The 26,722-nt window shown below is 49.7% G+C and overlaps 2 protein-coding genes across 3 annotated transcripts; both read right to left on the bottom strand.

Annotated features, from left to right (window-relative positions):
• Positions 1–3,952: 3,952 nt before the first annotated feature.
• Positions 3,953–12,771, bottom strand: LOC146300470 (FXYD domain-containing ion transport regulator 6-like). 2 transcript variants are annotated; one of them, XM_084702710.1, is made up of 10 exons: positions 12,660–12,771; positions 9,769–9,825; positions 9,447–9,473; positions 7,451–7,480; positions 7,077–7,100; positions 6,420–6,494; positions 4,623–4,652; positions 4,454–4,489; positions 4,331–4,362; positions 3,953–4,220 (listed from the first exon to the last, which is right to left on the bottom strand). In XM_084702710.1, exons 2-7 carry the CDS (start codon positions 9,818–9,820, stop codon positions 4,630–4,632), a joined length of 231 nt encoding a protein of 76 aa, XP_084558836.1. In that variant the 5' UTR covers positions 9,821–9,825; positions 12,660–12,771; the 3' UTR covers positions 3,953–4,220; positions 4,331–4,362; positions 4,454–4,489; positions 4,623–4,629. The 2 variants fall into 2 exon arrangements, with proteins under 2 accessions (XP_084558836.1, XP_084558830.1); XM_084702704.1 differs by lacking the exon at positions 12,660–12,771 and adding an exon at positions 12,371–12,627.
• Positions 12,772–13,282: 511 nt separating this feature from the next.
• Positions 13,283–26,019, bottom strand: fcgbp (Fc gamma binding protein). The gene is made up of 20 exons (XM_084702690.1): positions 24,807–26,019; positions 24,275–24,627; positions 23,526–24,105; positions 22,841–23,439; positions 22,152–22,719; positions 21,776–22,041; positions 21,339–21,668; positions 20,640–21,210; positions 20,322–20,518; positions 20,043–20,184; positions 19,572–19,900; positions 18,913–19,483; positions 18,218–18,816; positions 17,312–17,876; positions 16,518–17,116; positions 15,832–16,399; positions 15,516–15,715; positions 15,008–15,388; positions 14,566–14,852; positions 13,283–13,565 (listed from the first exon to the last, which is right to left on the bottom strand). Exons 1-20 carry the CDS (start codon positions 26,005–26,007, stop codon positions 13,556–13,558), a joined length of 8,916 nt encoding a protein of 2,971 aa, XP_084558816.1. The 5' UTR covers positions 26,008–26,019; the 3' UTR covers positions 13,283–13,555.
• Positions 26,020–26,722: the final 703 nt, after the last annotated feature.

Here is a 26,722-nt window from a genome sequence, read left to right as displayed (position 1 = left end):
AGGAGGCACTGCAGCAAAGGGCAGAGACAAAGACAGCAGCGTCACTCACATGCACAGATATCAGCGCTGATGACTGAGAGCATTCTCCTCACGAGCACAGACCATGAGATCTACTGGAGCCCCCACTGCGTGCGAGTTATGATAATCGGGGGGGTTCAACTTCTTCTCCAGGGCGTAATGTAACATTTACGATTACAGGTAAGAACGATATATGAGGGGACCCCCCGACCTGTTGCTTTTACCTCTTTTGGGGGGGTCCAAGTCTTAATTAGGGGTGAAACCCCCCCCCCCCCCTGTAATTCGAACCCTGACCCCCAGCAGGAGCAGCTTACCTTCTGTCTTTGGTATCTGGGTGCCAAGACCCGTGCTGGAGCTACAGCGAAGGAATCAGGAGAGAAGGGAAGGAGAGGAGGGAAGGAGAGGAGGGAAGGACACGAGTTAGGACGACACTTGCTCTAATGCATGGATGCGGCGGGGAAGAGCAAACCTGAGCAAACCGAAAACTTTATGGCCACAAATTATTTGCGTCTGGGTCGCCTGGTTTTGACCGCGTGGGCCATCCACATAGGACTGTGGATGGGTGGGTCAGATCCAGGGACCGAGATGCGAGGTCATTGTGGCCACATAGTTCTCTGAGGAATGGAATTCAAAAGAACCAGGCTAAATGCAGACGTTTTGGGGATGGTCCTGATTGGTCAGTTTTGGGGGTTGCGGCATGCCATTGGTTTAGATCGAACACGACCCACACTGCCAGCCCTCATCCAGAACATGTCATCATGGAGGCCTGAACTGGGATCACTGGGTTAACTAGAGGGTTAGCTCAGTGTTGTTGGCAGTGTTGTTGGTTTAGGGCAGGGGTTCCCAGTCCTTGTCCTCGGGCCTCCCTTCCCTGCATGTTTTAGATGTTTCCCTGCTCCAACACACCTGATTCAAATGAATGGTCGTTATCCAAGCCTGATAAAGACCATTCATTTAAATCAGGTGTGTTGGAGCAGGGAAACATCTAAAACATGCAGGGCAGGGAGGCCCGAGGACCAGGATTGGGAACCCCTGGTTTAGGTCATTCACACAGAAGCATCCACTACAGAGGTGGGAAGGGGTGGGAGGGGGGAGGGCAAGAGGATAGGAGGATTGGAGGTTTTGGGGTAGGAGGGCAGTTCAGACATGATCAGGACAATAGATAAAAACGATGGCCTTTCTCCTCTGCTGGTTGGGTTTCTGGTTTCAATGTCATTCCGCATGCACAGGCAGAGCTGCTGCCAAGCCGTGTGCAAACTCTTACTTTGAGGAGGATTTTGAGAAACATTTTGTCATTTTTTTACCTGTTGAAAAGATGACAAGTTACACTAACAGAAGAAGATAGGGGTACATTTTGTTGTGTATGAAAGAGAGATTGGTAGAGAGACATAGACACGTATGAGTGAAAGATAACTTACTCAGTGCTATTAAAATGCCGGAAACAAACATGACCACAGCCAGGATGACCCCTGTAGTCCGTAATGTCTCGTAATCTGTGAAGAACCCACACATTAATACTCATGGAAACATATAGGCGATGGGTAGTTTGTCACTGAAATGATCTATGGCGTTTCATACTCACCATAGTGAAATCCACTTTGATCTGGAATTTCTGCATTTGAACAAGGAAACATTTAGTCATGAGTGATAACCATTTTAACCAACCCAAAATGACATTAACTGGTCAAATTTGTCTGAATGCCATGTCTATTGTCCAACTTGATCTGTGTTCATCTAGTATAAAATGGACACATTACGTTTTGCCGTTAGACACAATGACAACAAGTGACTTGAGATAGACTCAGCAAAGGAGAAAGAAAACGTTTAAACTTTGAACATCGACAACATAAAATGGGGAAAACTGTAGTAACATGTGTGACTGCCGTCCGTCAGTTGTCTATTAACCCCCATTCACCACACAATTTGAGCTACTGAAGAAACTACACGACCACCTTCTTTAATCTACACCTTGGCCATCAAAAAAACTATCGATAGCGGGATTGCAAAAGGTAATTGAGTGATGATTGAGCAGTGTAATTCAACTGAGATTCGCTGTGAGGATCAGGGTGTAAACGGTGAGCGTAAAATTCTATTGACGACGCGATTTTTTTGGGTTGAGACACCAGGCGCTGGTCCCTTGCTGCTTTAATGCGGAGCGCTTGATCAATGCAGCTTTCTCTGCTCAGCAGAAAAAAGGCGCGCCACAGAAAGTGGGAGACGCAGAGGGGCTGATGAGGCGATGCTTTGAGCAAGTTGATCGGTGAAGTCTTTGACATGCATACCAATAGATTAGCATTCAATTTGCATCTAATATGTCGAGAATGTATTACTTAGTTGAATTTAACCAACGCTATATCGAAACTGTTTTAGCATAACAAACTAAACATGCTCCTAAACTATAATCTTGGCCAAGATATCTTCAGAGGAAATGTAAGCCCCTAATTAGTTCGAGTTGGCTGGCATGATTTTGTCTTAACTGAGCGCCGATAATGCGGCTTTGTGTTGCTGAACGCGCCTTTTTTTCTAATGGCTTAGCTGGCGCTTTCTACATCACCCCAACACCATGCTACCCCATCTTTAGATGTGACAGCGATAAGAGTCTAATCGGAATTAGCCATTTTTATGGTCAAACATAAAATACTGCATGCATTTTAGAAGTAGGCCCATTAGATAGATTAGATAGATTTTGAGAATCAATTAATTGACAGAGAGACCTTTAATAAATTATATATACTACAAATCTCTACTGGCACTCTGCACTGTAGCACCATCTAAAATTATTTCAATAAAGTAGCCTAGATTACACGTAGACTACATGCACAGAATAAGTCTGCCAGGTAATGAGATCTCAATTAAAATCAAACAAGACCACATAATAAACTAGTCAACTAAAACTTCAGCAGCATATATGCTATATTTAAAAAATATATATCTATTTAAAAACATATGTATATATATATATATATATATATATATATATATATATATATATATATGTATATATATACATAAATAAGATGTCATGGATTAAACCAGAACAAACCTTGTGTTGCTTCCATTACTGCTGTGTTGAAGGATTTTGACTTTCTGACTCGGAATCTCGCAGGTTCAAACGATGTGAAGCGCACATAAGCAGCGGAATCTGATGGAAACTGCGGCTCTACACTTCCAGTTGCATCACCAGCTCAACAACCAAACAGCGGAGGCCCCCTAGTGGCTGAATGTGAGAATTGCGGTGGACTACCGGTTTTCCAGTGCAGCAGTGATGAAGGTATTCCCCTATGATAGTAGAACTAGGTGTGCCAACCAATGCGGATGTCGCTGCACGGAGCCGGGGGGCTCCAGAACCACTTCTTGGTGCGCTTCCCATTCCTCCTCAATGCGGCAGACGGAGCGGTCCTAGCAACATCACGAATGAAAACACAAGACTGCATTGCGAAGTGGATGGTCCAGACAATTATTTTCAAAACTGCAGGAGCGTTGCGTATCAAACCATCCATTATTTTATCAGTTAATTTACCGTTTATTTCAGTTGACTTAAGTCACAGAAGCTTTATCAAGACAACATAGCAGTACTATTACATTGATGTGACAATTTTCCTCGAAAGAAAGGCCATATCAGATGCATATGCTGTATGCAACGTTCATCTAGTGCATCATGAAGGCATATGTCCACAAATATCTGTAGGAATTCAAAAGCAATTCAAAGTGAAATGGCCTTGTTTTTGTAAGACAAGAGACACTCCCACTATTAGTTACATTACTTTAACACCGTTGCACTTCTTGAGGAAGATGAATGTGTTGCCAATTCTTCCTCCGTGAAGACATACAACGTCAGCAGAACTTTGCTGCAGGGGCTATATAGAACCGCTGTCCCAAGCTATAATGCAAACAGTTCAAAATGAACATGCATTTACACAATGAAAATCTAATATTTTTCTTCAGTTGTTTATTTAATCATTAAATTAATTTCTAATTAAAAAAGTACTTTCCTCGTATAGCCCTTTACCGACAAACACAATAAACACAGAATCACTTTGACTTTGCAGAGGAATACATAGAAAAATAGAGAACTAAAACATATGGCAAGCCGAGAGCATATCAAGAGGATGTAGACATGGGATGAAGCTCTTTTTGTGACTGCCTCGTCGGCGAATGGTATTCTGTTCAATGCTGACGGCTGGTGGCTTGACTTGGTATCACTAAAGTGGAGAAAAAGGCGTCAACAAAGGAGACTCATAATAGTATTTATTAAATCAATAAAAAATAGACTAATTTGATAAGAATAGCTAAGATTAAATGTTGTACTTACTATTAACCCATCCCTGGAAAACGTCTTATCACCTAAAGGAAGAACTAAGTTGTTAAAACCGCAAGCCGTGAATGCAATTTTCTATAGGCAAAATAACACCGAAACATATCTGACCATCTTTACCTTACGTGTTCCCAGTCGCTGTGCCAGGAATCTTTCCTGAGATGCAAAGAAAAACATAAATAATAAAGAAAGGTAATAAAAACAAGATAGTGTTTTCCACCAAACATTTCCCCAAAATACTCTGAATAGTCAAGGAGACAGCATCTTATCCCATCATAACCAAACTTACCATGGCTTCACTTGCAACGGCATTTTCGGCCTGTATTAAAACATAAAATAAAATCAGAGGTACTCTAATGGAAAACATGGAAAAGCATGTAAACAGATCTAAAAACACTAACAGAAAACAAATCAGGGGGAACAAACACATTCACTCTAAGTCGGAAGCTTCTGAAACAGTGTCTGAGCTATTGCATGCAATTCATGTGTCTGCATGCAACACATGCTTAACTAATAACACTTAGGAGTGGACACTACAGAGGTCTTGCTGAGCTGTATCTAAAGCAGTGGGGGGGGGGGGGGGGGGGGGGGGGGGCACGACTAAGACAGCCCAAGGTCTCTCCATTACAAATTTATAGGCCAGTTTGGATTACAGGCCTTCAGTGGCTCCAGGCATTTCATGTATGTACATGTATATATATGTGTGTATGTATGACTGCTGCAGTATATATATATACTAGGACGGGTGGTTTAGGATAGTAAGATTGGGGGAGGGGGGTGTAGAGGGGAGGGGAAGACCCCCCCAGGTCGGGGGTCAGTGTTGAAGTAATTCAAGGCTGTTGGCCTGCCAGTCCCTCAGGAGTATATGTGCTTTATCAGGCGCTGCTAGAAGGGAGAGAGAAGGCTGCAGAGAGTAGGCTGCAGAGAGTAGGCTGCAGAGAGTAGGCTGCAGAGAATAGGCTGCAGAGAGTAGGCTGCAGAGAGAAGGCTGCAGAGAGTAGGCTGCAGAGAGTAGGCTGCAGAGAGTAGGCTGCAGAGAGTAGGCTGCAGAGAGTAGGCTGCAGACAGTAGGCTGCAGAGAGAAGGCTGCAGAGAGAAGGATGCAGAGAGTAGGCTGCAGAGAGTAGGCTGCAGAGAGAAGGCTGCACAAAGTAGGCTGCACAAAGTAGGCTGCAGAGAGTAGGCTGCAGAGAGAAGGATGCAGAGAGTAGGCTGCAGAGAGAAGGCTGCAGAGAGAAGGCTGCAGAGAGAAGGCTGCAGAGAGAAGGCTGCAGAGAGAAGGCTGCAGAGAGAAGGCTGCACAGAGTAGGCTGCACAGAGTAGGCTGCAGAGAGAAGGCTGCACAAAGTAGGCTGCACAGAGTAGGCTGCACAGAGTAGGCTGCACAGAGTAGGCTGCACAGAGTAGGCTGCACAGAGTAGGCTGCACAGAGTAGGCTGCAGAGAGTAGGTTGCAGAGAGTAGGCTGCAGAGAGTAGGCTGCACAGAGTAGGCTGCACAGAGTAGGCTGCACAGAGTAGGCTGCACAGAGTAGGCTGCACAGAGTAGGCTGCACAAAGTAGGCTGCACAAAGTAGGCTGCACAAAGTAGGCTGCAGAGAGTAGGCTGCAGAGAGTAGGCTGCAGAGAGTAGGCTGCAGAGAGTAGGCTGCAGAGAGTAGGCTGCACAAAGTAGGCTGCACAGAGTAGGCTGCAGAGAGTAGGCTGCAGAGAGTAGGCTGCAGAGAGTAGGCTGCAGAGAGTAGGCTGCAGAGAGTAGGCTGCACAGAGTAGGCTGCACAGAGTAGGCTGCAGAGAGTAGGCTGCAGAGAGTAGGCTGCAGAGAGTAGGCTGCACAGAGTAGGCTGCACAGAGTAGGCTGCAGAGAGTAGGCTGCAGAGAGTAGGCTGCAGATAGTAGGCTGCAGATAGTAGGCTGCAGAGAGTAGGCTGCAGAGAGTAGGCTGCAGAGAGTAGGCTGCAGATAGTAGGCTGCAGAGAGTAGGCTGCAGAGAGTAGGCTGCAGAGAGTAGACTGCAGAGAGTACACTGCAGAGAGTAGGCTGCAGAGTAGGCCCACAGCTGTCCTTAACTGATGTGGAAACACTTACTGACAATCAGGACGATGCCCATGACGAACAGTACCACAGCAAACACCAGCCCGCCGATTCTCAGGGATTTGTAGTCTGAAAAAGAGGCCAGAGGTCATTTCCCATTGCGAGCTAAGTAGGTTGTGTGTTCTGTGAGCGAACTTCTACTTGTATGAAGTCTGCTTTACTTCTATCTACAGAGCAGGTCCATGGAAACTGTTAACATCAGTGTTGAGCCTTCATAGGTGCTTATAGAATTTACAGCAATGGCTCTGTGTGGCTGTGTAGCCTACATCAATCATCCAATTTCCTGGGAGAGGATTTTATCACCATCAATAGTCTGCCAACACACAGCTTTACTCAGAATGCCAGACAAGGAGCAGATGACTCCACATTAATATTTAATATGTATCCAGATAATTCCGGATTCGTTTTCTAGATATTCTATTGACAACATTCAAACGTCAATGTGACCCCACTATGACTCCACAGAGAATTTGAGAATAACAGCAGACAGAATCAGAGCTATTTGGCGGCTGCAGTCCGGAAGCTTGGCCTTGGGGGTTATGATTTTCCCATCGCTACTGGAGAGATGGATGGAAAAATGCAACCCCATCTTGACTTTCTAGAAGTTTCCTGTGGAGGGTCACACGTTCAAAAGTCCATGTTGGTTCTCACCGTAAGTGAAGGGACTGTCGTAGTCTGGAGGGGGGTACATAGAGAGAAGGGGTTAGCAGCCAGATCGATCTAGTCTCGCTTTGGATAAGAGTGCAAAATGAACAAACTAATGTCAATGTAGTCATAGGTAGGAGGGGCTGTTAGTATTCCTGACAGTTTGAAAAGAGCCCTGTAAAAGGTAAAGGTCAGAGACTATTATAAATAAGTTTGTCGTATACTGGGACTAGAGTCCTCTTTGCATACATACACACACGTTTCCAAAGTGGTGTGTACACAGTGGAAACATTTGAATATCAACCCTGCTTTTTCCTGAAACATCATTATGAGAGCATGTGAAGCTTTTGCTTGAAATAAGTGAGATATAAAGCAGGTACCTGGGACACTGGGATCATCGATTGGTGATGCTGCAAAACAGAATAAACAATTTATGTTTTTACCAACCACATTGCTGTGTGACTTTGAACCCCAGTGTGTGGTGGTACCTAACATGATTTAATGAATGTTTGGTTAAACTGCCTAGGCTGATACATAGGTTTTTAGAATACAAACAGTCAAATGAAGTACATGATGGCTAACAAGGCTGCTGTTGACTCCTCACAATAAACTTCCAATCCACCGCTGGCTCTGTACACCAGGAAGAAATAGATTCATGCACAACACATTGTCATCCTTAAATCATGCCACATAACACAGCTGAGTGAAGCGAGTGTACAGTTACTGAAAACACCTACCCCAGAAAATTGTACGGTTTAAACATTTCATGATACAACTAAAATATCCAACACACCACTTTCCGAGCAGTGAACGGGACTGCACCCGACTACATCGAGTCTCTCCTGCAGCCTTACACCCCCACCCGTCACCTACGGTCTTCTTCAGACAACCGCCTGGTGGTCCCACCACTCAAGACCGCCGGTCCCAACACAAGTTATTCTCCTGCTTGGCCCCCCCAGTGGTGGAATCAACTCCCCACCTCCATCAGAGACACTGACTGTCTCCCCACCTTCAAGAAAAGGCTCAAGACGCACTTGTTCCGGGAGTACAACGGTAATTAGGAATGGCTTGCTTCACCCGATGTTAGTTTCCTTAAGGATCACAATGACTTGCTTAGAGACTTGTTGCTCTTGTGGTTAGTGGTAACTGAGTTACATTTTTGTACTCGCTGTAATATATTGTTTTTATTGTTGCTTGTTTTTCTACAGGTACACTAGCACTTACAGCGGTTCATGTTGTTTTATTGTAACTTGCTTAACTACAGGCTCTTATGGTTCTTCTCTTTGGCACTTATATTGGTTGTTCACAACACGTGCTTCATGTTTTGGCTACTCGCTATGTTTTGGGGCTATCTTGTTGTTATTATCAGTGACCTATGCACTTTGTAAAGCTCTCTCTTGGAAGTCGCTTTGGATAAAAGAGTCTGCTAAATGAATAAATGTAAATAACATTTGCAACAGAGCAATAGTCAAACACAGTCCGAGAGTGTGGGTGTGATTGTAGTTCACCATTCCCATTAAGGGAATGACCAACATCTGGAAAATAAAAACAGCTGCTTGTCAGTGTCGTGTTCATGCTGTTACAGCACACAGCCAGGAGCAAGCTGGCTCGTCGATACCTCAGGCGTTGGGGGACATTCCTCTTTAAGACTGAAAGTGGGAGGAAGCCATTCTGTTAAACCACTTCAAAACGGTCTCATCCCTTCTATGCTGACCTTTCCTTCTGGTTGTCTGCCTGTGCGTTTTGAGTGAGGGCAGTGTTGCGTATCACTAGAATGATAATGGAGAACTCCCCGACAAGAACTGGACGACTATCAACGGGGAAGCAGGTCAACTTCTCTGCCAGATAACGCTTTCTTCGCTCTCACCCATCCCCGCCATTAGGAGGCTAACTGGCATTGTGTCCTCACAGTCCTGGCCAAGAGCCCTCAAAAACAAGAAAAACAACCCATGTAGGGCGACGTGCTCAGGATCATGTCCAAACCGAGAGCCCACTGTCTGGGCACAAACAGGGCCTCATGGTACCACAATATGAAACGCTTGGGTGGATGCCCAGTCTGAGATTACAAATAAATCCCTAACTTAACTTATTCTGGTGAGAAATGGTCTTCACCTCATATAAGTCTGGGTGAATTTCAGTATTTCATTCACCACATTCAACATATTAAAGCTGACGGTCTTTTTAAGTGCTGTGTTGGAAGACTTAAGTGTTCTCTGTGGCTGGTTCGGAGGGATTGGACAGAGACAGGACACAGCCCCTTGCAGCCCCGCAACGGACAACGTACAAGTCAGTAACAAAGCTGTTCGTGCGTAGCTGTGTTCGCTTTAGCAGACTGCACACATTCCATTCCTCTCCAGAGCTACAGAATTAACTTACCTGGCATCTCTCTGCCAAATGCTGAGCCTGGGAGAGCACAAACAGGCCAGAGGCCTGGTCAATTGAACTGCTGATGCTTGAAATTCAGGTCTGAGTCAAATTGATTTGGATTAAATTTACAGGGAAACCTAGGCCAAAATGTCTGTCCAAATGTTTTGACATGAGCCGGCTATTTTTAATGGCATTTCCAGTTCCGTCCATTTTGCTTAGTCTTTCACTGAGTGTTTCCCCAGGTCACACGGAGAAGTGACTGAGCTCAGCCAGACATCCTGGTGTCAAACTGGAGCCAGAGCGCGAAAAGGCCAGAGAGCGCGGTACTCACCCAATGCAGGGGCCACAACGGAGCAGAGCACCACCAACGCAAACACTTCCATCCCTCCTGTCAACACAAGATATGACGTCAAGAGACACAGATACATGTCAAAAACGTATGTTGTAAACTTGGCTAGAAAACACTATTTTATGGCCAGGGATGGGTTGCTATACCAGACACAAAAAAAAATTGGATAAAAGGTCAGTGTAGGTGCCAGCTAGGGTTTTCTATTACTTAATAGCTTTGTTCATTCACCTTTAACACAAATGGATGCTAAGTCATGCAACTACTTTGGTCAGCCTACAGACTCTTAAGAAAACAAACTTCCATCAAGTGCCATTTGGTCTATGTTCTCACAGCTGTGATACCTCCTTCAGTTCTGACTGAGGAGCAGTGTGTGTGTGTGTGTGTGTGTGTGTGTGTGTGTGCCTGTAGGTGGAGGTGTGCCTTGCTAGGTAGTTAACACATTCCACCTGGGTTCCTGAGGCAAAACCGACAGATTCAATCATTAACACACACCAACTAAGAAGACATCCATATTAGCAACCCAAGCTAGAATAAAACCGCCTACCTAAGCCAATCATTTATTGATTATTAGTTCCTGAGGTTGCCATTGAAGTGATGCTTTTGCTGACCCCAAATGATCATTGACCACAACCACAAGGAGGGACTCAAGGGTTCCCAAGATACGTCGGACCCAAACAAGCCTTAACCAGATGCAACTGGACCCCCTTATGCAATGACCTGACTCGCGGTAAGGGAAGAGTGGGCTATTTCAGGCTCGGCACCCTGGGCATGGGGAGACAGGGACCTGACACTAGCATGTTACAGGGCAAGGCCAGGGTTGAGTGTCTGTTGATATTTGGTCAGTGGGTTATGCAGATCTAGTTCAGAAGTTGCTGTGCTTTCTCCCTCTCTGCTGGGCTGTGTTGTAATGACGTACCACTGCTGGAGCACAGTTTTTGTTTCAAGCATTCTTTTGGTATATCTGCCAATCCTATCTAGATACTTTAAACTTAAGTTTGTCATTTGGCAGGCAGACATTAAGTAATTTACTCTATATGAAGTGTCTTACAGTCATACGTTTAGAGAACCAACTGTGACATGAATAGTCAGGGATATATTTTCAAGCACATATGAGGTTCTCTTATTTACCAAAATATGGTTGAACCGTTTAAACCTATATCTCAACCATAGTACCAATGGTGACTGGACTATACTGTTAATGGATTTAAAACAGTGATATTTACAGAAAATTACAACAACAAAAAAGCTCCTCACTTTACGGCTCCCTCCCATGCCAGAGGCAAGCATGCAGTTACTCTGGAATTAATAGAACTATTCATGGGGGAAGGAGGGTCATTTTGGAGAGATATTTAAAGGTTGTGTAGACAAGTTGTGCAAAGCTAGCTATTTTAGCTTGAGTTCCAAATGATTCAAACCATAATATCCAACCCCCTCCCTTCAAAGCCACTCCCACAAAACTATATTAACACGCATAGAGTGCAGGGGCAGAGTGCGCTCAGGTAGGTAGGTACAGACAGAGAGCCCGTCCAATCATTAGTCAGTGTACGGCTTAATGATTGGTTGTGTTTATTACAGTCTTGCGACGCCCACAGATGTCGGATTAATTTCATTTTACCATCAAACCTTTATATGTATTGGATGCTATCAAGATGTAAAGTTTATAAAGGCAAATGACAAAAAATGCTTCTCAACAACTTTGCCTACCCTGCCTTTAATGCTCAACTAGGAAAACAGGATTACCAACTAAAGCACTGGCAGGCAAGATTTACATACCAAAAGGAGAATACATTTTAAGCATTTTACTTGACAAGTAGATCATTTTAAAAGAATAAAGGGGAATGTATAGCAAATTACAACATTTAGGCCTACACCAATAAACAATGGGCATGTTCTTTGGGGAATTAACTGAAAAACTAATCAAATTTAAGTTAACTTGAAGAATTAAACATTACAACAACAAAAAGTAACGTGCCAACAGAAGAATGTTAAAACGGGCCATTGATGGATCTCTAACTTTTAAATCGATTAGACTGCTACTTAAAGCTCAATACTATTGGCCTAGTTGTCGTGGCACAGTAAGTTACTTCTGAAAACTTTCTTCGCACCCTAAAGCTTTAAAACTTGACTGACTTGATCAACTTAAGTATTTCACCCACCCCCCCCCCCCCCACCCCCCCACCCACACACAAAACCTAGCCTTGTTACTTTTTAGTATGTTGGCCACGAGTTGTATATTTGAGTAAGTTGTGTCGCCACTAGTCAGTTTAGTCATTTTTAAACAACTCGATCGAATTGCGGCCAAGCCTATGATTTCGCTTGATAACATTAACTTGCAGCTGTGTACTGCCCCACGAGGCAGGGAACGCAACACATCGGATTCAATTAGTGTTATTTTTGGTAAACACGAGGATGACAAAATGTGCTGTCTATAGTGGCTCTACTGAGTTGCCTGAAACCTAACAAGACTAAACATGCATGGCCATAATTTTTGACATTCAGCTCAGTCAACAAGGAGATGACTAAAGTGATCAAAAAATCTTAAGCAAAAGAATCAACTGCAAAAGCAACTCGAGTAGTAACTTACCTTTTTAGAATAAAACTAAGTCGACAAAACGAGTTCCACAAAACGGGTCAATTAAAAAACGTTTCTCACTCCCAAATGCGCCACAATTTTGAAACTGAATGAATGTTCTTTGTGGATGGTGAAGGAGTTAGCGGTAAACTCGTAAACTTAATTAAAATGCATGCAAGCTGGATCACGGAGTGATTCTCAACAACTTCAGCAGAGCTTTACAGGCTAGGTCCGTCCTATTCAGAAAAGGGGTTGGTCTGAGTGTTAATATAGTGAATGGGTCTTGGGACGTAAGACTCACCGCCAACATTAGGCCCCCTCAGGAGTGCTCAGGAGTAAACAACTACCAGTAGGCTACTTGGTATAAAAGACCGGACTTGTAAAACGCCATCTCCTCGTTGTGGACAATTGTGATTACGCAAGCGAATCAAGCATTGCCCTCATCCTGCTCACAAATTAACATGAAGACGACGTATGCTGATTTACCTTAATCAGACGTGCATGAATGGGAAGAATACGTTCAGTTTATTATTAAACTGACTGGTCCATGAAAACAAGACTTCGAGTGAGCAGCTTTGAGGGAAAACCAACACGGAATAAACTTGAATGCAATCTGTTCAATTTATATATAAATAATATATTATAAATCATATGGGAAAACTGACAGATGGTTTACTGTCGTGAAGTTGACGGGAACTCCTTTAAAAATCTCAATCGATCAGCCATACAGCATGACCGGCGTTAGATATCCGTTTATGCAACAAGGCTACAAGTAACATAAAACAAGGCCGCATGTTTAGTTGCCCATGGGTCACTTGGTGGTGCATCTCCAAAATAACTTGTAAGCGCAAGTGTGGGGAATGTTCCTACTGTGAAACTGAACGTTTAACCAAGATAGAATATTCAACCTAGACCACAAGATGGTGCTATTGATACAAGGAACTTTTATTTATATTTTTGCAGACACCAAGTCAGTTAAAGTATTATATTGGTCAGTAAAACAGTGTCAATTACAAAGTATTAGTAAAACTTTCAGATATTACAGAAATGGAAATATTTAGCAGAATTAAGCATGATTCATTCTTGCATACAACATTCCCAGATGGCATGTACAATGCAGTGACTCAAGCACCAGCATTAACATCCTCCTGGCATTGAAGTGGAATAGGACAGTCTGCGCTGTTGGAGCCACGTCTTCTACAGGCCACTGGAAAGAAAGAGGAAAATGATAGTCCCAACCCTTTGGTATAGTCAGCCAAGCTGAAGGATGACGGAGCAAAACACTCCAGGCACATGTGTATGAGAACTGGACGGAGGCACTCAACAAAAACGGACAATACCTCCCATTACAATACAGCAGAAGAAGAATTTTTACGATGATCGGGCAGTTTGAGATGCATAATTAAAAGCTGCCACTTCAGACAGCCAGTTAAAGAATACAGCCATGGAGGGCATGCTGTACCCACACAAAGGACTCCCTTCACCAAAGAACAGACACGCAACATTAAAGACTGCGATCTTGAATTAATACAGCACCCCAGATGAGGCTTTCAAATGTCCTTGGATGACAAGGAGTGATTGCATCGCAAGCTTGGAAGCGCTTGATGGCTGTGTGTCAGCCTCACCTGCTCTTAATCAGTAATTACCATTGGGGATTCTGCCGTTTAATTAAAATCGGACCAAATGCAATTAAAAAAACACTTTTGTTCCCCCAACAAATGCTCTGTGGAGCTCTTTGTTTGGCGCGTGTTAAGGAGAATTGGTTCAATAGTCTTGGCACTGCCATCTCAGCCTGATCTTTACCAGGCAATTTCAGAGGTCAAATTAACTTTACAGCTAGAAACTTGGAGAAACTGACAAGGTCTTTTAAATTATATTATCCTATACTACGGTGGGCTCAGTTATTGAGTTGGCTCAATCAAATGACGACATTACGCAAGATCAGCAGCCCTTGGAATTGTTTATAAAAAAAAAAAAATTACATCTAAAAAATGAACCTCAGTGTAAGCCTACTAAACACCCCCCCCCCCCCCCACAAACTCACCAGTTGGAGAAGTCCCCGGCTCTCCAGGGTTAGGGTTAGACCCTAAACATGCCGCCCCCCCCCCCCCCCCCCCCCCCCACAAACTCACCAGTTGGAGAAGTCCCCGGCTCTCCAGGGTTAGGGTTAGACCCTAAACATGCCGCCCCCCCCCCCACAAACTCACCAGTTGGAGAAGTCCCCGGCTCTCCAGGACCCAACGATCACAGAGACATCAGTGGAGGTTGCTCCATCTGCAGTCTTCAGGTCATCCTTGGAGTCGTCGTTGTAGTTGCCACAGGCCCCACAGACCTTGCCGGCCAGGTGGTTACCAACAGTTACGATGACTTCCTGGGAGATGGAGTAGGTGACGCGCACAGAGGAAGACCTCTCAATGACCACCATACTGTTCGCAACCCGGACAGTCAACTGATCGGCCAACGTGCTGGGAAGGGACGTCTTCCTGCCATTCACCTTGAGGAAAAAAAAAGAAAAAAAAAGAAAAAAGTTGACGCCTTCGCTTTCCAGCCAGTATTCCTTTCACAATGCAGCCACTTATCTGCTCATTTTAAACTCCCCCATTTCCACACCCCTCACGTCCTCAGTAGCTACCCCCACATCGACCTCACCCAGACGAGATGCTCGCTGTTCACTGCCACGGTGACGTCCTTGAAGAACACGTAGACGGTGGCCACGGCGAGAGCCGCTCCTTTGCGGCACGCGCGCACGTCCGCCACGACACGGAACCAAGTGGCAGGCGCCTGGTCACACAGGGAGGCAACCTCGAACGCCCCCGGGCTTCCCGTCGCCCCTGCCATGCCGTCGAAGGAGCTCAGGTAGGCCGCAGGGCTGACCAGGCAGCGCCCCTGCTTGGGATGGCATCCCCTGACCCCGTCCCTTACATCACAGACCTCGCCGCTGGCACAGGACACCTGCTGGCAGTTCACCATCCCAGAGGCCTGACACGCGCACTTGGATTTGCAGTCTTTGCTCACGACCGTCTGACCCACCTGGAAATGCACATAAGCGTTAGACAGACCGTCAAGAGCAAAAGGGCCGTTGCCGTCACATCCTGTAACAATCTCCATGAGGTAGTGTCTGGAGGAGTGCCGATGATTAAAGGACGCAAGGCCCCACCTGCAGGTACTGCCCCTCATGGATGCACCCGCACGTTTCCATGGACACGCACTTGTCGCCATCAGACACAAAGCCTGCGTCGCACAGGCAGCCCTCGAAGCAGGTGTCGGAGCAGGGGAAGGGCAACGTCAGACCGGCGCAGCTGGAGGCGCACGTGTCGGCACACTGCTCAAAGTGTGCGTTCGCCGGGCACGTGGCAGCTGTCGGAGAAAGTCAACGCGACAGTCATCCTCCACACGCGACGTGAGAAAAGAGTGGTAAGGAAGGAGAACGTGAAGGATACAGTTGGTGGGGGGGGGGGAAGGCCAGGACTCACGGCAGAAAGAGGCGCTCCTCCAGGGCTGGATCTGCACTCCGGCGTGCTGACAGGCGATGGCGTAGGCCTGGACGCCCTGGCACAGGGTCTCCCCGTCTCCCTCCAGGGCACACACGTCATACACGCAGTGGGCAAAGTACGGCGCTGGGTCCACCTTGCCGTGGCAAGCCTGGAAGGGCCCGCCGGCGGCCGTTAGGATCCCACAGGAGCCGGGCTTGCCATAGAGGGCCGCTTTGGCGGCGTCGCACGCAGGGCACTGCCCGCCGCAGCCCCCACACACTGAGCCAGGGAGGTCCACCACCCAGGCGCCGCCAAAGTCGTCCACGTTCCTCGCCCGTTTGCCGCCGGGGAGGCGGAAGTCGTCCGCGGGGTTGTTGTCGTAGTCGCCGCAGAGGCCGCACATCTTGCCCTGGTAGGTGGAGGGCACGACGACCTCGACGTAGTACGTCGTGTCGTAGAGAACGCGCAGACCAAAGTCGGTCTGGACGGCGACGTTGCGGCCCTCCTGGCTCACAGTCACGCGGCCCTCGCTGAGAGACAGCGGCAGGTTCGTCCACTCGTCATCCACCTGGAGACAAAGAGGGCACGGCTCAGGACAGACAAAGTTGAGATCAAGCCCAATATATATATTAAAAAAATATATATATATATTTAAAAAAAGAGATGTACAGTGAGGTACCACTTACAATAACTCGCCAATTCACCCCTTGTTCAATGCTGACAATGTGGCCATAGACCTCCACAGCCACGGTCTTTGTCACCGCCACTCTCCCGTTGCCATACTTCTCATTCCCCTGGGTTACTGTGAAGGCGCTCAGCTGGCCTTTGGCATCGTCACACACCTTGGCCAGCGTGTACACACAGATGCCCTGGAAGTCGAACCGACGCCCGTCAAACGTTATGTAGTGGGGGTCCCCTGACGCCACGCACTTTGCCTCGCTCTCCGGGAAACAGGCCTGGACCCCTTTCACCACCTTGCAGACCTCCCCTGGTTGACACTTGGCCTTCTGGCAGGTCACAGCGCCATTCTCCCCACAGCTGCACTGCTCCAGACACTTGTCCTCCGAGTAGAAGACGTCGCCCATCCTGTAGTAGCGCCCGCCGTAGGAGCAGCCGCACTTGGCCACAGGCACGCACGCCTCGCCGCTCTGAAGGTAGCCCTCGTCGCACTGGCAGCCCTCAGCGCAGGGCCGCTTGCAGCTGGCAAGGGGGGAGAGGCTGGCGCAGGTGGCAGGACAAGCGGGGGCACAGAGGCTGTACTGGCTGTTCGCAGGACAGACCAACGCTGCGCGGTGGAGGAGGGAAAGGAGAAGAGAAGAGTGAGACAAGGAGAGATGGAGATCAGACAGGTGTCGATTTAGTCATGACGAGTCAAACATGTGACACTCGTTAGGTTTGGCTGCCGTTAGGCTTGTGAAGGTGCATGCGTTGTTGGGACCACAAGGAGGAAGGCGAGGTATAGAAACAAAGCCAGACTCACGACAGAAGTTGGGGGTCCTCCAGGGGCCCACGCTGGCCCCCTGACCCTGGCAGGCGGACACGTAGGCTGCCACAGCGTCGCACACAGCGCCACGGTAACCATGATAATGGCAGGTGTCGAAAACGCAGTCCTCAAAGAAGGCCGTGGGGTCGACTCGGCTGTGACAGTCTTTGAAAGGCCCCTGTTTGTTGGTGATGACGCCACAGTAGGCCTGGCCCTTGAAGGTCTCCTTCTGGGGGTCGGAGCAGCCCTGGCACCCTGCCTGGCAGCCACTGGTACAGCCTGGCACCAGCCCCACGCGCCAGCTCTCCCCCAGTTTGGAAGGGTCTGAGGCAAGCTGGCCATCACGCATGCCAAAGTCATCCTTGGGCTGGGTGTTGTAATTTCCACACAGGCCACAGACGGCACCCTGGTAGGTGCTGGGCACAGTGACCCTCACCACACTGCGCCAGTCGAAGGTCAGAGAGATGCCGGCGGATGTCTCCACCACGGCCGCAGCGCCACTACGGAACACGCGGAGCTGACCGTTCAAGTCCAGAGGCAGAGACGACAGCTGCCCATCGAGCTGGAGAGACGTACAGAAGGCGAGGGGAGAATGAAAGGGGCAGAGAGTACGAGAATCATTTATAGGAGATTATAGATTTACTGCAATAATTCCCCAGTGCTTTTTAATCCAAACTAATGCCCAGTTAAATCTTCATTTAATTAAGTCTGCATGGATCACAAATGCTAATGGATAATTAAATACAGCGCCATGAAAGGAAGAATTAACACATGCAGAATATTATGACCCAAACAGCCGAATCATCCTCAACTACTCATGCTGTTCCTGTACCCTTCTTCATACAAGTAAAAATGGCTGCGCTCGTTTGGCTTTCTCCCACTACTGCCATGCTCAGAACTCACCAGGATCTTAGAGGGGTAGTCCTTGCTGATGGTGATGGAAACCCCATACATCGTCAGGACGACGGTCTTGGTGAAGGACACGGCCATGCTCCCTCGGTGATCGTTCTGCACGGTCACCTTAAAGGGGACGAGCTCGGCCTTCTCGGAGCACAGCGCCACCAGCTGGTACACGCACGTCCCCTGGAAGTCGAAGCGGCGACCGTCGAACGTCCGGTAGTGGGGATCGCCCGCGGCCACGCACGTCGCCGAACCGACGGGGCTGCAGGCGCGCTTGCCGTCCACCAGGCTGCACTTCTCGTTGGCGGAGCAGGAGGCGACGCGGCACACCACCATGCCCAGGGCGGTGTCGCACTCGCACAGGCGCCCGCACGCCTCGTCGGCCCAGAAGCGCTCGCCGGCCTGGTAGTAGCGTCCCTGGTAGGAGCAGCCGCACGTCTTGGCCGGCACGCAGACGCCAGCGCTGAGCACGTAACCCTTGTCGCACGCACAGGCCTCGACGCAGGTGCGGGCACAGGTCGGGCTCTGCTCCGGGAAGGGGCAGGATGGCTGGCACGCGCTGGCACAGATGTCGTAGTGGCTGTTGGACTGGCAGTTCATCGCTGAGGAAAACCATACGACCAGTGTCGGATTAGAAACATTTGGGCCCTCTTTCATGGTGCTAAACCGGTCAGGGTCCCACCAGAAGGTTTACTTACGACAGCCAAACTGCGTCCTCCAGTCCTTCACCACGATGCCCGCCTGACGACACTGCTCTGTGTAGGAAGCCAGAGCCTGGCACAGCATCTTCTTGTCTCCCTTTGTCACACACAGGTCGTACACGCAGCTGTCCATGAAGGTCTGTGGGTCCACCTTGCTGTGGCACGTCTGGAAGACACTCTTGGCCTTGGCGGTGAGAATCCCGCAGTGGGCTTCTGACTGGTACAGTTTACGGGCGCTTTCCCCGCACTCGGGGCATTTCCCCTCGCACGTGTCGGCACACGGAGTGTCCCCTTGGTCGGCCGACTTCCATCCTTTGGCCCAGTCCACCACTGAGGGCATGGTCTTGCCAGTCGGGTTCCGCAGCTCATCGGCAACGTTGCCGTTGAAGTTGCCGCACAGGCCGCAGACGCTGGCAAAGTAGCTGCTGGGCAACTCCACGACGAGTTTCCAGTTCCAGTCGTAGGAGACGCGGAGGCCGAAGTCAGCCTGTATGACAGCAGTGCCGCCAGACTGGGACACGGTGACCTGGCCTAGGTTGAGTGGCAAGTTCAACACCTGTCCATCAACCTGAGGGACAGAGGTGGTATAGTCTGAATGACACATACAGACTATGTAAATGTAGAGTAGGGTATTCACTCCAAGGTTACGGCCTTACCATCACTCGACCTATCTGGTTCTTCAGTATGGTGATAGTAAAGCCATACACGGCCACCTGGACCTCCCTAACAAACGAGACGGCAGCGTTGCCGCGGTTGTCGTTGCTCTCGGTGATGCGGAAGGGCGTGAGGCCGGCCAGGTCGCCACAGGTCTCGGAGATGATGTACCTACAGGTGCCCTGGAAGTTATAGTTGAAGCCGTCGAAGGTGTGGTAGTGGGGGTCCCCCCAAGCCCAGCAGATGCCGGTGTACTGGGGAACGCACACTGCTTCACCCTTCTCCACTCGACATGTTTCCTTCGCACGACACCCAGCATCCTTACAGGGATCTATAGAGGGTCAAGACGGTTGGTGTTCCACAGCCTCTCCGTTTACAACTAAAAACATGGTGCTAATTTGTGTAAACCTCAAGATGGGAAATGTAATTAATCTTGAAAGTGTGCGCGCACGCAAGATTAAAAAAGGCCTTACCTGTGTTGTAGCAGGACTTGACGTCTTTCTTGATCAGACACTTGGTGTTTGCGGGGCAGGAGTGAGCCACACAGACAAGCCCCTTCAGAGGGTCACAGGAGCACTTCTGACTGCACTCTCCCAAGTACACCACCTCACCCGCCTGGTCACACAGGAAGTTTGTTACATCAAGGACACCCAGTCATTGTTATGCTGCATCCACACAAACGTCTAACTTTAACAACTTTAAGACCCATGTTACTGTCACCGTACGACACCCCAGAATAACCCCATCTCTACCAGGTATGTCCGTCCGTTGTCATAGCAGCCACACTGCTTCTGCTGCACGCAGGTCTGGCCGTTGAAAAGGAAGCCAGGGTCGCACTCGCATCCCTCGGAACACTTGGAGCATGTCACCGCGTCAGTCAGACTAGGACAGGCTGAAGAGCAGGCGTCGGCACACGCCTCGTAATGACTGTTAACTGGACACTTCATGGCTGCAAGAGGAACAGAGAAGAATCATTAAGGAAAATTCAATTATCGCCGAAGCTGACACCTGTGCCGTCAATCACGTTTGTGGTTCCCCCAGCGAGAAGGCACAACGGGGCCGTCACTCACGACAGAAGGAGGGAGTCCTCCAGTCGATGTCCACCCCTGCCATGTGACAGTTGAAGGCGTAGGCCGCCACGCTGTCACACAGCACCTTCTCGTCGCCCTCGGAGACACACAGATCGTACACGCAGTCGTTGAAGTGAGACTCGGGGTCCAGTTTACTGTGGCAGGCTGCAAAGGGGCCCTTGGGAGCCGATATGACACCGCAGTGGCTGGGCTTTTCAAACACTGCCTTCTTCGGGGGGTCACAAACCGGACACGCTTTTCCAGCGCAGCCGTCGTCGCACACCACTCCCTTGATGGCCACCTTCCAGGAAGCCCCGAACGCATTGACGTTCTTCGTCACACGATTGTTGGACATGGTTAAGTCGTCGGCGCGGTTTCCGTTATAGTTGCCACAGAGGCCGCAAGTCTTGTCGCGGTAGTTGCCAGGCACGGTGACTGTGACGTGGTAGACGAGGTCATAGGTCACAAGCAGGCCAAAGTCTGTGGAGATGGTGTAGTGGAAGCCCTGCTTGTACACCTGCACGGCCCCATCGTTCAGACTCAGGGGCAGGTTGTTGAACACGCCATCCACCTGAGGAAACATTTGACACAATGATTTGCCCATATCATACTTCCATTGAATTAAGTTTCAATTTACTTTAATCCTGAAGGATTCCTTTTTCATTATTCGACTTCAGTTAGTGATGCGCATAGCCTCACCAGGACTCCAAACATGTTGTTTCTGAAGATGAGGGTGAAGCCGTAGACCTCCAGCGCCACCAGTTTAGTGACAGCAACCTTGCGGTTGTTCCAAGACTCGTTTTCCACCTGCACAGCAAAAGGCACCAGCTGGGTGCCATCCAGCCCGCAGCCCTTGGCCAGGGTATAGGTGCAGGTGCCTTGGAAGTCGAAAGCCAGGCCATCGAAGGACAAGTAGTGGGGGTCGCCAGAGGCTTGGCACACAGCCTTGCCCACCGGATTGCATTTCTGGACTCCGTCCACCACCTCACACTTCTCATTCGGACCACAGGAGAACTTCTTGCACACCACCTGGGGAGGACATTGGCTCAAAATCACTGAACGCAATTGGTTTTCCCGTTGGAGATGCGTCGAGTGTCATTACCGATTGGTCAAGAGCCGGTCTTTGTATACCGTACCTGTCCATCCTGTGTGCAGCTGCACTGCTCGTCACACTTCCCATTGGGGTAGAACACCTGGCCCACCTGGTAGTAGCGGCCGCCTCGGAGACAGCCACACTGGGAGAAAGGCACACAGGCGTCCCCGCTGAGGATGTGGCCTTCGTCGCAGGAGCAGCCCTCCTTGCACTGGGCCAGGCAGCCCTGTGGTGATGACAGGCCGCTGCAGGTGGCAGGGCAGTTGGACGCACACACGTCGTAGTGGCTGTTGGCCGGGCAACGCACCTCTGGGAGACGGGAGAAACTATCAGTGAGATCTCATCTGTTGAGGATGCATCATTTGAGGAAGGTTTAAAAAAAAAAAAAAAAAAAAGGTGTTGCAATGAACAGCTCTCACCACAGAGCTGGCTCGACCTCCAGGTGTAGACCTTGGCTCCCGCGGCCTGACAGGCTGAGGTGTAGGCAGTGAGGGCCTGGCACAGCACGTCCTTCCTGCCCTTGTACAGACACACGTCATAAACGCAGTCTTCAAAGTAGCCCGCCGGATTCACCTTGCCATGGCAGTCCCTGAACGGGCCCTTGGGGTCCCTCAGGAGCCCACAGAAGTCGCCCGTCTCGTACTCCCTCTTCTGGGTCACGTCACAGTCGGGACAGGTGCCCTTGCAGCCATGGACGCAGCCAGGGATCTCCTCCACACGCCAGCTGGCGCCAAACTCCAGAGCGCTCACCGGAGCTTTTCCGTTGGTGGGCACGAGGTCGTCCTGGGACTTGCCGTTGTAGTTACCGCAGAGGCCACAGACGGCGCCCTGGTATGTGCTGGGGAGGGTGACGAAGGCGTTGCTGTTCCAGTCGAAGGAGACCTTGAGGCCAAAGTCGGTGGTGACCACAGCGTACCACCCGCTCTTGTAGACAGATACCTGGCCTTCACTCAGGGACACTGGCAGGTTCAGCAACTCTCCATTCACCTGGGGATAAATGGATCAGACAGGAATGGGTCATTTTTCTTCAATTGTTTCCTGGGAGTGATCCAGTACATTGCTCCATTTAGATTCCTGTATCCCATGACTAAAAGCCCATTTCACTTACCATGACTAGGCCCTTGTACGCTTTGCTGATGGAGATGGTCTGAGAGTAGACCTTGACCTCTACCAGCTTGGTGTAAGACACCACTCTGCTACCCCGGAAGTCATTCTGCACCAACACTTGGAAGGGCACCAGACCAGGGTCACTGGAGCAGAGCCCAGCCAGCTGGTACACGCACGTGCCCTGGAAGTTGAACCGCTGCTGGTCAAAGGTCAGGTAGTGGGGATCGCCTTTGGCCTGGCAGGTGCTGTAGGAGACGGCGAAGCAGCCTCGAATGCCATCCACCACCTGGCACTGCTGTCCCGCCCGACAACCCGCGTCCTGGCACTCCACGCGCCCGCTCTCTGGCACACAGCGGCAGCGCCGCTTGCAGGCCTGGTCATCCCAGAAGGACTCCCCGGAAGGGACATTGCGACCCAGGTAGGTGCAACCACATTTGGCAGTGGGCACACACTGCCCTCCGCTCAGGACAAAGCCTGTGTTACAGGTGCAGGCCTCCACACATGGACCCTTGCATTTCGTGGGGGCGCTGGGGTCAGCACAGGTGGCAGGACAGGGGCTCCCACACAGTTCATAGTGGCTGTTGGCCGGGCACTGGGAAGCTGTAAGGACAGGATGAGACAAGGCAGTCGGTACAGGCAACAGTCGAATGAACAACTCCCGGTTTCATGAATGAAAGGTTACTCACGACAACGTGCGAGGGCTCTCCAGTCCTGGACCTGGACGCCAGCATTCTGGCAGGCCTCGGTGTAGGTCTCCAGAGCCCGACATAGGAAGGTCCTGAGGCCTCCTCCCATACACAAGTCAAATTTGCAGTTGTCCAGGTAGGCTTGTGGGGGGATGGCGGAATGGCAGCTGCTAAAAGGGCCTTTGGCCACTAGGCCGATCAGACCGCAGTACAGCTCGCCCTCAAACAGCTTCATCTGGTTGCTCTCGCAGTGGTCGCAGCCTCCCACGCACTCGTCTGTGCACAGGGCGTCCTTCACCAGGCCTGGAACCTTCCAGCTGCTCCCGAACGCCGGCACCCCAACCGCCTGCGTGCCCAGTGGCGTGGAGTAGTCGTCGTCGGGGTTCCCGTTGAAGTTGCCGCACAGGCCGCAGGTCATGCCAGCGTAGCTGGCGGGCAGGGAGACCACGAGATGATGTTCCCAGTCGTACTTCACGGTCAGGCCAAAGTCGGTCTGAATGACAGCAAAGCGACCCATCTGGGACAGGACCACCTTTCCCTCGTTCAGAACCACGGGCAGATTCCACAGGCCATAGTCAATCTGATCACAGAATTGTAGACACAAAAGGGCTCAGCATTTACGCAATTAGCACCATGTTCATCACATTACAAATCAGGGTTTGGAGACTAATAACAATAATCTTGAGGCTTTGTTTGAATAGAAACTATAATGGCACGGCCTCGGCGTGGATAACCAAGGAGCATCTTACCCTGACACGGCCAGTCTCAGTCCGCATCACTGTGATAATGAGGCCGTAGACCTTCACCGTGACCACGCCCACATACGACACCCTGAGACTGCCCCTGTTCTCATTCTGGGACAGGACCTCGAAGTCTGGCAGCACGCCTTTCGCCGCACATTTCTTGGCAAAGACGTACGTGCACGTGCCCATGAAGTCATAGAATCTCCCGTCAAAGGTGCGGTAGTGGGGATCCCCCATGGCCCAACAGGTGCTGGCCGCGGCTGGTTTCTTGCTGCAGGTAGGCATCTCCTGCTTCATCTCGCAGACCTCGTCTGCCTTGCAGGTCATACCGCGGCAGGACATTGGGAAAGACAAACCACCTGAAAGAAAGAAGAAAAGGAACAGATCACACCATTTGTAGCCCCACCTGTTAACTAGTAAAGTATATTTGTCGAAGACACACACGATCTTGAATGTATCCATCAACAAGTCTACTGTGATAGACTTGCTCCCTCCTCTATAGAAACACTTCTGATGCAGCAATCTTTGCGTCATTTACCTGCCTGGCCGCAGAGGGCAGGAGAACCATAGCCATTCATGTAACTGACCCCCATGCTGTAGAGGGCAAACGGAGAGCCAAGGGTCATTGTGTGTCTGTTGTCAGGGTATCCCTGAGGGTAGGCCATCTCTGCCCAGGAGAACTCGCTGGCTGAGATACTCGTCCACTGGACACTGTTGGGCAGGGGTTTGCCGTCAAGGCGCAGCGTGGCAAGCTCATTGGTCTTCACCACCAGCAAGGCTTTGTTCTCAAAGCCATCCTGGCCTTCCAAGAAGTAGGAGGAGCAGAAGTGCTGGGAGGGCAACACGGCCATCAGGAAGGGGTCGTATATTTGCCCCTTGTTCAGCATGACTCCGTTGAAGAGCAGCAGCACCTGAACGCCATGGTCGGCCTGGATGGTCACGGCGTCTGGTTGCTGGATGTCCAACTCCTTAGCCTTCCCCTGGTCCAGTGAGACAACGTCGACCTTGCTCCCCTGTCGCACCGTGACACGGGTGGCCTGGGAGGCCTGGATGATGAGGGTGTCCCGGCCTTTCTGGAAGCCGAGGGGAGGCACGATGAAGCTGGATCCCCAGCTGGAGACGGGCAGCAGCTGCTCGAAGACATGGTTACACTTGGAGAACTTCCAGGTGCAGGTGTGGCCCGTGAAGACGGCCACAGGGAGCTTGGAGGACACTCTGGTGCCGGTCAGCTCAGAGGTCGACTGGATCTGGATGCTCTGGTAGGGCAGGAGGTCAATCACCAGCTGGCTCCCCGCAGCGTACATCCTCCTTTGGTAAAAAAGCAGGTCACTGGGCACCACCTCCACACGGTTCTTCTCCTTGCCGTTGATTATGGAGAACTCCTTGAAGGTGCCCAAGGGTGTGGCGGACGGGGTGAAAATGTAGTAGTCTGTGCCCCATTCGCTCACGGGATAGATCACGCTGGTGTCGGCAGTGTAGAGCTTGTAGTTGAAGGCAGCCACCGTTACGTCTGCGGAGGACTCGATCTGGACCGTCTTGGAGGACGTCTCGGTTCCGCCCATCTCCACTCCGTCAGGGAGGGTGACGGTGACCGCCTCTCCGGCACCCAGCTTCTGCTGTTTCACAAAGTTCAAACTGGTTACCTTGACGGTCACGCTGGTGTCTGCCTGCAGGGCATAAATCTGTAGCTGGAAACGAGCGCCAGCGTAGCTGGTCTTGTAGTTCTCCATGAAGGACATGGCAAACTCCCTCCCAGCCCATCCAGCATGGCACACACCTAAGAGAGAGCACAAGACAAACCGATCCAAGGGAAGATCAAAACCACTTGTTGACGGGACAAATGTATTTTTGCCTACGTGTTGAGAATCCATGAGGGGATTAGAAGTGCAGTACTAAGACATAAGGGTTTGCAAGACAGGCCTGTTATACGATGGAACAGAGTCCTTGTACCTTGTAAAGCGAGGAGTACTTGAGGATAATTTGACAGGATAGATTGTTCACACCTCAGCATCTTTAGATTTGTTCATAATAGAAGGAATAGTTTTGTTCCGAGTAAGTGTGTGCGCTTTGAACAGTGGAACTTAATTGCTAATCAAAAACATTCAGGTCACGGAGTTTAAAAGAATCTGGACATTTCATAAATAACTATTCCACGATTCCACAGAATAGATTGAGAACCCCCCCCCCCTGCTCTGTGTGTCACTCAAATGCTGATTAACTTGAGTTTTAAATTATACTGCGGTTTTTACTTCTATAATCCAGTTTCAAACTCAATAGCTGAAGAAATAACTGCCACTGAAAACGCAGGTCTCAATTTTGATCCTTTATTCTACACACAATCTTTCCCCTGTTTAAATTCTAGTCCGCTCACCTTGGCAGTGGGACTGGCCAGGCAGGCGCAGCACCCACTGACAGGGTTGACAACATGATAAATGGCTTTAAATTGAGCGATCA

Source organism: Hypomesus nipponensis, chromosome 2 (genome assembly GCF_054491055.1).
Source record: "Hypomesus nipponensis isolate SF chromosome 2, ASM5449105v1, whole genome shotgun sequence".
Taxonomy (NCBI): Eukaryota; Metazoa; Chordata; class Actinopteri; order Osmeriformes; family Osmeridae; genus Hypomesus; species Hypomesus nipponensis.
This window is presented reverse-complemented; position numbering and strand designations above follow the sequence as displayed.